At 33.9% G+C, this 12,904-nt stretch overlaps 1 protein-coding gene across 1 annotated transcript; it reads left to right on the top strand.

The window, feature by feature from the left end:
• Positions 1–2,257: 2,257 nt before the first annotated feature.
• Positions 2,258–12,605, top strand: LOC131628936 (flowering time control protein FPA-like). The gene is made up of 4 exons (XM_058899749.1): positions 2,258–2,510; positions 2,712–3,059; positions 8,049–9,262; positions 11,194–12,605. Exons 1-4 carry the CDS (start codon positions 2,508–2,510, stop codon positions 12,428–12,430), a joined length of 2,802 nt encoding a protein of 933 aa, XP_058755732.1. The 5' UTR covers positions 2,258–2,507; the 3' UTR covers positions 12,431–12,605.
• Positions 12,606–12,904: the final 299 nt, after the last annotated feature.

Here is a 12,904-nt window from a genome sequence, read left to right as displayed (position 1 = left end):
GATTATTTTAAAATTTTATTGATAAAATTTTCCATAAATAGATGTCAAAATTATTCTTTTTAATTTATAAAAGATAATTGAAAATAATTTTTAAATTTTAGTTTAACTTTTTTAAAAAAAAACTTTAGGTAATGACCTTTTAACAAGATGTTATTATTAAATATTTTACGATATTTTATTTAACTATTCTATTATTTTTTAAAATATATATTATTTATTTTGTTTAATATATATATATATATATATATATATATATATATATATATATATATATACACACATATATATATATATATACATATATATATATATATATATATATATATATATATATATATTAAGGCATATAATATGAGAATCTGAACCATTGAATTTTAAAATAAATGGTGGAGATTATGGGTGAAGCATATAATATGAGAATCTGAACCATTGAATTTTAAAATAAATGGTGGAGATTATGGGTGAAACTTTTTTTCTCTCTCCTACATCATTTATTTCAAAATGTAGGAGAGAGAAAAAAAAGATCCACCCATAATCTCCACCATTTATTTTAAAATCCAATGGTTAAGATTCATTCTCACATATTTATATAAAAAAGACATTCTCATATGATATGCCATATATATATATATATATATATATATATATATATATATATATATATATATATATATATATATATATATATATATATATATATATATATATATATATATATATATATATATAAATTCAAAATTAGAACAGGGCCTCTCAAATGTTCGGGCCGACCCTGAACAATTCTTTATTGGAACAAAACAATAATTGATTGAGTTTAATTTAACTCAAGAATTTGGTCAAATGGTAAAAATAAGTGGAGAGATATTTGAGCTACTCCTTGTTATTGAATTTGGCAGTTGTGAAATAAACGAGTTCATGATGACAATTATAAAAGTATATGAAAACTTTGGAGTTTTATCCTCGAATAAGTTAAATGGTATCATAAATCAAAAGACATGTAAAAGATGAACCAGAGCACTTTTAAACAAACAATTAATGTTAATTGGTCTTCTCCTTTGAATGGATCAATGTGTTTAAATACTGATGACATTGCTAAGATGGATACACAAGTTGTAGGTTGTGGCGATGTTATACGTGATAACAATGAAATGTGGATTGTTAGATTTGTTCATAATCTGGGCCATACCTCAACATATATGACAGATTTATGAGGTTATTATTATTATTATTTTGTAAATGCAGACGATGTGAGAGGTTGAATCCTGCACCAATAACTCAGCCCAATTAATAATCCCATCCACAAAAAATTATTAATTATTCTTTGCGTACAACTGCACATATTAATTTTTAGAGTCACAAAAGATCATATTAGACGGTAAAATTCTACTAACTATTTTTTTCATTATCTGTACTTATAATATTTTTATTTATCAACCTTTTTACATTTTATTATTTATTTTTGAAATAAACAATATTTAATAACATTATTGCAAAAACAACGTAACATTAAATTTTCATAAACATATTTATAATGCTATCTATAGAAATTTAGACTCATTTGATGAATATTGATATCGTAAAAGATTCTTCATTCTTCATTGGAACAATACAATAATTTATTGAGTTTAATTTAACTTAAGAAATTGGTAAAAAATGTGAGAATAAGTGGAGAGATATCTGGGCTACTCATTGTTATTGGACTTGACAGTAGCAGGATAAACGAGTTCAAGATGACAATTATAAAAGTATGTACAAACCTTGGAGTTTTATCCTCAACCAAGTTTAATGGTATCATAATTCAAAAAACACGCAAAGGATGAGACTGAGCACTTTCAAACAAACAATCAATGTTAGTTGGTATTCTCCTCAGCATGGATGAATGTGTTTAAATATCGGTGACTCTGCTAAGATGGATAAACAAGTTGTAGGTTGTGGCAATGTTATCCCTGATAGCAATATCAGGTGAATTGTTAGATTTACTCATTATTTAGGTCATACTATAACATACATGACATACCTATGAAGGCATGTGCTTAGTTAGAAGTTATTTTGAAAGTTCAACTAGATTAATAGTGTTCAGAATGTAACTACTAATAATATTAATAGTGTTCGAATTATTTACATATTTGAGGAAAAAAATAAATGTCCAGATTTATTAAACTAATATGAAATCTACACCTAGTTAAAATATTCAGTCGATACATGTTTTCCTTGGGTTTTGGCCCCATTGTATAAATTTTTTTTTTTTACAATAATTTCAATTACATTGGTTCTAATATTTTTTATTTTTCTTCAACAAGAGAAAGCGCAGCAGCATATCCGCTTGTTCTTGCAGTTACAGCCAGCCTTATTACCATTACATCACCAATCACCAAAAAACCCTAAACAGTAAATTGTTCATTCGGCGACACCGATTGAGGAATAGAAATCGTCACTCGCTCTTTCCTCGATCCACAAATTGTGCCAGCAAACCCTAAATTCTCAATTCGCTCTTTCTTCAATCCACTATGGTCAGTTTTATCCCACTTCTTCAATTGCTACACTTTCGGATTTACTCACTCATCACTCTATTAGGGTTTCTCTGTTTGCACTATTGTTCATTAGTTTAGCTTGTAATTTCATGTTTAGGTTTAATTTTATGTGAGGAAATTGGGAAAAAGATGGATAATTTACTGTGTTTTGTTGTTATTTTTTGTTGTGTTTGGCAATAGTCAAATCGAGGTGGAAGGGATCGGGATCGGTCTAGGAGGGACTATCCTTCAAGATATGAAGACAATAAGGGGAATGGTGGTTCTGGGCGCGGTGGTAGTAGCAGCAATAGTGGTGGTAATCCTCCTTCCAGGCACCTTTGGGTTGGGAATCTACCCCACAACATTGTAGAAGATGAACTTGCTCATCCTTTCATAAGATTTGGACCGCTGGAAAAAGTTGCATTTCAGCCTGGGAGAAGCTATGCTTTCATCAATTTTGAAGTGGATGAAGATGCCATTGATGCCATGAGATCGCTGCAGGGTTTTCCTCTTGCTGGCAACCCGCTTAGAATCGAGTTTGCAAAGGCGGTCAGTGTTGCCCATCTTATACTGCTTGTTACTTTTTCAGCTGATTATATGTATATACCCCAGATGTTCAGCTCGGTTCAATTCAATTCATTTAATCAAGGTCATGCTTTTATGTTAGATATAAATCAGCAAAACTTGCAACAACTAAATTTAGGATTACTTTACACTGGTCATTGTTTTCCATTTATGGCAATTGATAAAATTCAGTGCATCAAATTTAGTTACTCCAGACCTTGCACATTACATTAAGCGTCTTTTATGTATGGCGTTTACTCCCACAATACCGCGTTCCAATGTCATATTAACGCGGAAATTCAGAAGCTAACATTTCTAGCTTCGGTCCAGACGTGTGTAAATTGGCTTTCAAAAGCTATACCAAACACACACTAAGTTACTCCCCAACATGCACATGACATTAAGTTACTCCACAACATGCACATTACATTTACAGTCACATAAAGCACCCCAGAAAGTTTTTTTTAAACGTTTCACTCCAAACCATGCTACACATACTTCATACTATTGGCAAATGGACTCAAGCAGCATTACTCAGCTCTTCAATATTTTTGCAAGTTCTGAATTGGATTTCCACATTGCATAATCTCAGGGCAAGAGATTTTCCATGTCTTCTTGGTATATTATCAAATTTGATGAAATTCCGTACTCAATGAGTTTGACATCATAGGTATAAAAAACTCTTAAAAAAATAGGTATAGGTATAAAAAAATTCTTAGAAAACAGGTAGTATACTGCTCCTGTTAACTCAAGTCACACCTCAACATAAACTTCAAGAGAAGGCTAGTGACTAAATTTGGAGCTTAAATATTAGTAAAACTGAAGTTAGGGATTCAATTAAACCTTTTACCATAATATCTGTATTCTCTCTTCATTGTGACGTGCATATATGCTATGAAATTGATAGCTTCAGTTATGCATGTTTTTTTTCTTTCCTTTCTCAGAGTGGTGCATGGTTTAAGACTAAAAGAAAATAAAAGTATTTTACCTAACAATAAATAAACGAATTCAATAACAGGCAAATTAAAGAGAGATTGCAACTGTAGGAAAATTAAAAAAACTTAAATTAAACTGAAGATTCATCAGCTGTATAGTATGAGTAAACTTAAATTTAAAGGATGGTCATCAGCTTTATAGTATAAGTAAAGTAACCCCTATCTATCAGCACATTGTTCTACCAAGTAAGAATCAATGTTTCAACCGGTAGAATAAACAAAAGAAAAGACAGTTTGGCTCATGTTATCTATAATTGGTTGTATTTTTCATGCCAACAGCTTGGAGTTAATAACTGGAGAACTATGAAAAAATCAGGAAATTTTCTAAGACCAAGCATTCAATAACTCATTATATAATGTCTCACAATAAATGTTCCTCATTTCAATGGCCACCAGTCAACACCAGGATTAACTATTAAGGTATTGTGATTCAAATCAAATGGAAACCGAATACCTAATCTTAAAGAAATCTGCAGCTGTGCCAAAAAAACCTTCATTGCCGTATTGCAGATTCGTTTCAGCCACATGCACCAAAATGTAGCCTAGATTGCTTAGTATAAAAAAAACAAAAGCCTAATAATAATTTGGCGGCGTTTGTGAAATTTCTGAAATGTTATGCTTCAGATGATTGCTACTGCTTGCTCTGCTACTTACATTGCATGTATTGGTTTATAGTATATGGGACTGGAGTTCCACCTTCAATTTTCAATTCTTGCATATATTTCCAAGTTCTTGATAGCAATGATTTATATAGTACTTAAGTTTGGTAAAATTCAAGAAAGCTAATTATAGATGTAAATTCTGTAATGCTTAAGCAAAATAATTCATTAGTAATACATGACAACTGAGCTTTAGCATAAAATGTTACAAAAATCAATAATCAGAGACTATGTTACTTAAGATTATGGAAAAAAAAAGGCCAAAACCAAGCAAAACAGCACATACCCACTACATGAAAACAAATTGGCAATCCGACGACAGCAAATCAATTTCAAACTAAGTTGTAACATTAACATAGATCAATTTCAAATAGTAACTTCACTCATTAAGCTTAGAAATCGAGAATCACATTTTAATGAAAAATCCTCACATTAATCAAGAGAACTGCTTACCTGTCAATAAGCCCAAAAATTCAGCAGGTTGTGGTAATATCAGTTCACTGTTCTTGTGTTAGAATCTTAGTCAACATAGCTCAATATTCAACACGAATGTAATTATGGATGTGAATGTTGACTTGCATGACCTACAACCTAACATTCATATCTATTTGGAGTATGGATTATGACATGTGATTACCCGAGCAAGTACCCGATTCTTGTTTCCCATCCCATATCTAGTCACAATTTCCCACGCCTAGACGTGCTTCTTTTTGCAATGCAATGCATATAGCTGCAGATGGGAATGCACTTGCATCTGTTGGGGATGAAGCTATAGACTGGATTTTCCTTATTGCTGATGTTTATTGATTTTTATATGAAGGATTTCAAAAGAGGAAAGTGAGTTATTGTTGTTGACAGAGAAATCACAACATAAATGAAGGAAAATACAGAATGGCAGACAAAAGATACCTCATAAATACTACAGACATGAAAGAGAAGCAAAAAATATAGCACTTTTCCCATAGATCTTTGAGGAAAAACTTATAATCTGAAAATAATGTTTTACTTCTTTGAAATACAAGATTAGAAACAACCACATACCTAATGCATTTCTACAAGGCTTTGATCTTTCCTTCCAAGCATAACAAATTCACTGAGGAAACTGCTCTTAAGACAAAGTTCTGTATTCACCAAAAGAAAAAGCTTAACCCAAATGAATGTTGTTAGTGTTGCGTATAAATTTAAGTATCTGTTAGTCTTGGAGCTAGACAAAACATAAGCACATACTTGGTAGAGCTATGGATTTATGAGGCCTCTTAACGTGAAATAAACCGTTGACATTTGTGCTTGTTATGGAGAAATACCTGCATCACTATTATTAGGGACATGCTGTTAGGTATACCATTATTTTGTTTAGGAAGATTGACTTTAGTCAACTCTTCATATATCCTCCTTACTGATTCTGTTATAAATCTGTTATTAGATTTTTATGACAGCTGTCGGTTAGTTATAACTGCTGGAACCTCAACTCAAGAGTTAGTTATGATCCTAATTCTTTAATACTCTGTTGTAAACTATCCTATTCAGATTGGTTAGTAACAGAATTCAGTTTAGATTCTCTCTCTCAATTCTCTCTTTGTTTTCATTTCTCATGAGTCTAGAAGTCTAGCAACTATTAAGACTTACTTTTGAAAGTAAAGAAATGTCTAGAATGTCTGCGGAAGGTTCTTCGGTAAGAATCAATAGAAGTAGTGAGTCATATCTAGTTTTTGCTTATATTTTCCCGTTTCTAGCCAAAGCTCAAATTCTTGCATTTAATCTACAGGGTCAACTTGCTTCTTTTTCCACTTGAAAGTGATTATGGAATATGGAATGGTTATTGTTCTTGAACCATTAGAATTATCAATATGCACTTTTATTTTATAACGACCTGTTGATTATTGCACCAAAGAAATTATGAACTTTGGATACAGGTGGGAAAATATGTGTCATTGTCTATGCATCTATAGCAATTCTTTATCAAGAAAGAATATGTTCCTGCTTTATGAATGAGTAAAAAAGTGAATGAACTGACTAGAATGCACTGCGGAAGAATTAGGCGTTCAAACTCCCTCATCCATAAGGGGGAGGAGACACCAGAAAAGCTGATGAAATTCTCAACAACTCAGCTTTTCTGAAAATAGAAATATCTAGGAAAAAAATGACTGCAGTTGTTTCTAGTCAAACCTGAACTGAGATCTATAGTTCATATTATTCATAACCAAAGACAAAAAAGAATCAACCTTTAGAAAGATGAACTCAGTGTGGATTTGAATCAGTAGTAGTTAGCTTGCCTTTATTACTTGAGGCAAAGCAAAGCTCAAAGACTTCATTAGTGTTTGTAAATACACTATAAAACAATTACAATTTTTGAGCTACATATTTGTTGAAGCTCAATTGTTGCCAATTCACTTTAGTTTCAAGCTTGCAGCTTAATGTTAATTTGCACGGCCTTCAATTTTCATATGCATTTTCCTCTTGAATCCAATCTCATCAACAAGATGATATATCCCCACCAATTCACTTGTAGCTTGGACCATGGTATTATATCCTGATTTGGAACTTGATTGAGCAATATCAATCTTGCATCTTTCTTCTCTAGCTAACTAGAGGGGATCTAGCCAGATCAGCATTTGAGAAACACACTACTATAGTATGTATATTTTCTCCGCTGTTTCGGGTCCAAGGGGAAGGGGGTCCTAGTAATTCTGAGTCCGGCCAGGAGGTAAGTAAAGCCTGACCAAGGATTGTTTCAGCTAGGATCCGAACTAAGGTTTTCTGAATGATTTGTCCTTAAATGAAGCTCATTACTCACTCAATCCTAATCATTTGGTTAACTTATGTGAATCTTTAATTTTGTATATAAGGTCAACAATACATTAGTTTTTGTAAGAGCCTAAAGTATTGTTTTATCTATGAAGCTGATTCCACCCTTTTTGGGGTAACTTCAAGCTGTACTTGTATTTTGATGACCTTAGAATGATTCAATTAGTAACTTTCTTCTTGTGTGAAATTCGTTCTGTCTTTGTGTTGGATATCTATCTACTCAGGTTTTGACTGTGCAACTTTATAAACTGTTCCACTTCTATGGGTTTAGCATCTCATCCTACCATTAGAAGCAAAATTTTCTTTGTACTTGTATGTCATGCCAAAAAAGTGTTTGTTAGTCATCTGTTAGTGCTCTAAAGTGTTGGATGTTGGTTAATTGGTGTAAGCACTTCTCCATAATTGTCATATTGCGATCTAAGCGTGATTATGGATTATTATTTCTTTAAAATTACTAAAATTTGAATTCTGTAGATGTACACCAATTCACATTTAGTTTATATTGTTAATCACAGGACAAGCCCTCGGCAGTAACACGTGATGAAGATTATTCTCGTGATGAGCGCAGACCAGCGATAAGGGGGTCTCCTTTCCCCCAACGAGAGTTTAGAGGACGTCATGGTAGCCCTGAACCACATTATTCTGACAAATCCAAATTGAGTGATAAAAATCCAGAGCCCAGTGAGGTTTTGTGGATTGGGTTCCCAGCTCAGTTAAAGGTGGATGAATCAATTTTGGATAGGGCTTTTTCTCCATTTGGTGAGATTGTGAAGATTTCAACATTTCCAGGTCGTAGTTATGCGTTTGTTCGCTATAGAAATCAGACTTCAGCATGCAGAGCAATAGATGCTCTGAAGGGAAAATTATTTGGGAATCCCCGCGTACATATTTGTTTTGCCAAGAGTGAATCAGGTTCATCAAGCAGTGGGAAGAGCTCATTTAATGGCCCTCGATCCCCATCATACAAGTCAAGTGGCCGTGGTGGATCTTCTGAGAACTTTAGGCAGGATTGGAGCTTTGGTGGGGAGCAGAACATTAGTTCTCCGAATATGTTAGGGAATTGGGATTCTCGAGATTCTGATTTTAACAACAGGGGTTCTTCATGGGCTGGTGGAGCTCACGCATATGAGCCAAGGAAAGTTGGAGAGAAGGGCGGTCCACTAGGAGTATCACAAGAATTCTATGAACATAAAAATAGTCCATCAAGAGAAAGACACTTTCTTCAGGGTGATTTTCCACAGAATTATCCTCAAAGAGGTCCATTTTTTGAAGATCCGCATGGCTTGCCTGAAGATGCACCTTATCTTCATGTGGCTAAAAAGCTAAAGAGTGGTTCTTCTCCTTCTGACAGAGAGCTTCCAGAGTATGCTTTTTCTGAACTAGAAAGACAAAAACATGTTTTCCCTAGACCATTACCTGATTTTCCTCATCGCGAAGCTTTTGACAAAAGCTTTGATGCTGGAAACTTCAATTATGGACAAACATTTAATCACCCACCAAGTTCGCCTCTGGTTCGCATGGATAGACATGATGGCTGGAAACCTTATGATAGTTTCCAAATGGGTCCTGGTGCTCTCCAATCAAATTTTATTGAGAAAAAAAGATTTACACCTGAACCTGATCATTCATCTTCATCTGAGTGGAAATGGGAAGGAACCATTGCTAAAGGTGGGACCCCTATTTGTCGCGCCCGCTGCTTTCCTGTAGGGAAAGTCCTTGATATCGCATTGTAAGTATAACATTTTCCTTTTAAAATTCATTTTTCTTGATGAGAATGTCTTATATAAGCCTTGCAAGGTATTTTTTTAGTTGAAACAGTGTCTCATTGGTTTTAAGGTGCTTTGTGGGTAATCTATAATTAGACTTCACCCTCCATGTAGTATAATCTTTGTGAAATAACCATTTTTTTGTCTCACTTAACCACCTCAACCTTAGTTTAAGTTGAAAACGATAGGGTTTGTTTTGGTTTGAAGACTTTTTTGTTTTAATTTTCTGCTTTTACAAATATGGCACTTTCACTTTTTTTTTAAGTTTTCAAAGATATATGTGTAAGTGGCAGGAATATAACATTTTATAATTTTCATCATTTCACATTCAAAATGTTGAAAATAGGAAATAAAGTTAACACAAAGCAATAGTTCTGTAATTGTTATTGAAAATAGAAAGTGATTTCTCAAAACTAAATACCCTCTCAACTTCAGTTAACTTCGATGGCGGTATAACATTTTCTTAACATGCGCCCCTTTAGTTTAATTCTTATAGGGTTACTATGTAAACGGGAGTAACTTCGAGTAGTGAATTAAGAGATAGTTAAATTACTAGAGGATAGAAGTTAAATTACCAAAGAGTTAAGGGTTGTAGTGACGCAAAAAGATTGACTATTAGTATTGAGTGAGCTATATGAAAAGGGGTGAAACTACAGAGGTGTCCTCATATTTTAAGCTTAGGTTATTAAGTTATCCTTATCATGTGGTCTTAGGTCATTTTAGGCGAGTCTTTTCTTCCCATGGATTGACAAATGGTAACATACTGATAGTGCTGTTGTCTCAGACTGCGTGTGTTTTTACATATTGAGTTCTGCAGGTTTAGCCTAAACTATTGGCTCTTCATGTATTGTGTTAGAATCTGAAAGACATCTAGAACTAAGTGAAAATCCCAGAAAAAAATATGAACCGGATTTGCATTAGCTGAAAAACTGAACAGACACACTTTACAACTCAGTATAACAATATACCAAGACTACTGTAATGCATTACTTAAGAATACAATAAAGATCACAACTGATAATTGATGGGGCATAAAGGACCTGCCATTAAAGTGATTATTATTCCTACAGAACCATAAACCAGATAGAATAAATTATTGCTACAAGAATGGCTGGTTTCAATTGGGAGTTTGAGGCTTACTACAAATAAACTCCCCAGAAGATGTGCCAATATTACTCTAAAGAAAATAGCCAAGCCAAATCCAAATTTTACTAATTTTATTTGAAGGAGAGAAACTCAAGATTTTAGAGGTGTCTTGAGCTAACAAACCCAAAAGTTTATATTATTTCTCTATCAGGAGATATGGAATAATGTATAGAAATGAATTAATTTAGTCACTGAAATATCTAACAAAAAGTTGGATTATTTAATAAACATTTCAAAAAAAAAAGTAAAAAGAAAAATTCATTTGACCAGGCACATGTGGCTTTAGACTCTTTGTTTATACTTCATATTTATGCAACTCTTTTACCAAAATAAACATACATATGCAGTATCTTGTTAATGTTCAAACTAAAATATGATCAATTGATAAAAGAATTCATTAGATGATAGCAAAGAGCAGAACAAGGGGATACAAAATCCTCGTGCAGTAACCGACGAAGAGAAAATGACACATACATTGTCTAATGAATCTCTCCAATCCCTTTAGTCACAATAGAAAACACTCTTAAATAAGTCCATTTTGTGATTGCCACAAAGAAGCCAGAAGAATCAACTGTCCCATAAAATGGTGATAAGGAGGAAATTCTGATTGAAAACTCAGGCACTATTATGCATTCAATAACATCACAATCATGCAACTACAAAACAATGCCATAAAAGTTTACTGACTATATTTTCCCATCAATTGTTTTATGTTGGGTTTTAATGTCAATCAATACATTTATTTCAGACCTGAATTCTTGGACTGCACTGCAAGAACTAGTCTAGACATGCTTTCGAAACATTACTACCAAGCAGTTGGTGTTTGGGTTGTTTTCTTTGTGCCGGGAAGTGACGCTGACATTGAATTCTACAATGAGTTTATGCATTATCTGGAGGAAAAGCAGCGAGCTGCTGTTTCCAAAGTGGATGACAAGACAACCTTATTTCTTGTACCTCCATCAGAGTTCTCAGAGAAAGTGTTAAAGGTACCTGGTAAATTGAGTATATCTGGTGTTATTCTTAGGTTGGAATATCCTGGTTTAAACCAAGGTTCTATGCACATTGAAAGAGAAATGAAAAACGAAAACCTCCCGAACATGTATCCAAATTCATCTTTTCCATCCGCACGCATGCCTACAAACCCACCATCTATTTCAGAATTGGGTAATTCTGGAATCAGAAGCAACCTTTCATTTCATGGAAACAAATTTCCAGCAGCTCCATTAGTATCGAATTCGGCCCATTATGAAGCTGGCATATCTGAGTCCTATGATGGAAGAAATCACGACTATCCATCCATCCAGCCACAGCCATCAGGACCAAACTGGCCTCCTCACAATCCGCATAACTTCAACTCTAACAGAGCTTTACCTTCACATCCATTCAGCGGTGCTGTTGAACCTATTGCCGAGGAGCGTCACCCCATCATGAATGTAAATACAACTCAACATTCCAGTGGAAATTCTGGTATTCCATTTGGCGGCAACAGCAGGTCACAACATCAGGAAATGAGAAATTTCGATCCTTCAACCCCTGTGGGATCCCTGCAACCAGAACAGCTGGCACAACTAGCTGCAACTCTTCTTGAGCAGCAGAGGCATTTGGGAAGCTCTATGAGCACATCTGCAGTAAGTGATCCCAGACAGAACAGATTTAATGAGTCTGAAGCCTCATCCAGACCATCATATGCTGCAGAAAATAACCTAGCGAACTCTGAGTTCTCGACATCTCAGTTTGGTCATCACGGTCTACAGTTGCAAAAGCAACAGCAGCAACAACAACAACAACAACAGCAAATGATGCCAAATGCGCCACAGTTCTCACAGGCTCAAAGAGAATTACCAAGAGAAGTTAATGGAAATCAGCAGTTGGCAGATCATGGGTTGCAGGAAGACGGAGACGCAGATCCACAGAGACGTTTACAAGCAACACTAAAGCTGGCTGCTACTCTACTTCAGCAAATCCATCAAGAAAAAGGGAATTGAGAAATGCCGGGGATATCAGTAGTTGCTTTCCTGGTTTGATGTCTTGACTTGAAAAACAAGGATAAATTGTTGTCATTAAGATGTTTAGGTTTATTAATGCAGTGGTTTATAACCAATGGGATTTCTTGTAGAAATGATGTAGTTCTTTGGTTTTTCACAATCAGTTATTGTTCCATATTACGTGTGTCATTTTGCCATGTTATATACTAGTGATTGTCATTCACCATAACTGGATGCACCTGTGTCTTTTCAAAAGTTCTCTCTAGACGTAATATTTTGGGTTGGTTTGATTTTTCAATAGGTTTTCTTATGTTAATATTTTTTGTACTTAATAACAAATGACATAATTACATTTGTGTCAACATTCCTGATGCAGCAGCATACTTTTATCAAATAGATAATAACATGATTTTTTTGAAAAATCATATTTTTAAATAAAAATGTTACACTATAGACCATCTAAAAATGAATAGT

Source organism: Vicia villosa, unplaced genomic scaffold (genome assembly GCF_029867415.1).
Source record: "Vicia villosa cultivar HV-30 ecotype Madison, WI unplaced genomic scaffold, Vvil1.0 ctg.000493F_1_1, whole genome shotgun sequence".
Taxonomy (NCBI): domain Eukaryota; kingdom Viridiplantae; phylum Streptophyta; class Magnoliopsida; order Fabales; family Fabaceae; genus Vicia; species Vicia villosa.
The sequence above is the reverse complement of the archived record's forward strand: the minus strand, read 5'-3'. Positions and strand labels throughout refer to the sequence as shown.

Excerpts from the sequence above, each read along its gene's own strand:
- LOC131628936 (XM_058899749.1), top strand. Across the intron at positions 3,060-8,048 it reads GAATCGAGTTTGCAAAGGCG|GACAAGCCCTCGGCAGTAAC; the intron begins GTCAGTGTTGCC and ends TGTTAATCACAG. Across the intron at positions 9,263-11,193 it reads AAAGTCCTTGATATCGCATT|ACCTGAATTCTTGGACTGCA; the intron begins GTAAGTATAACA and ends CATTTATTTCAG.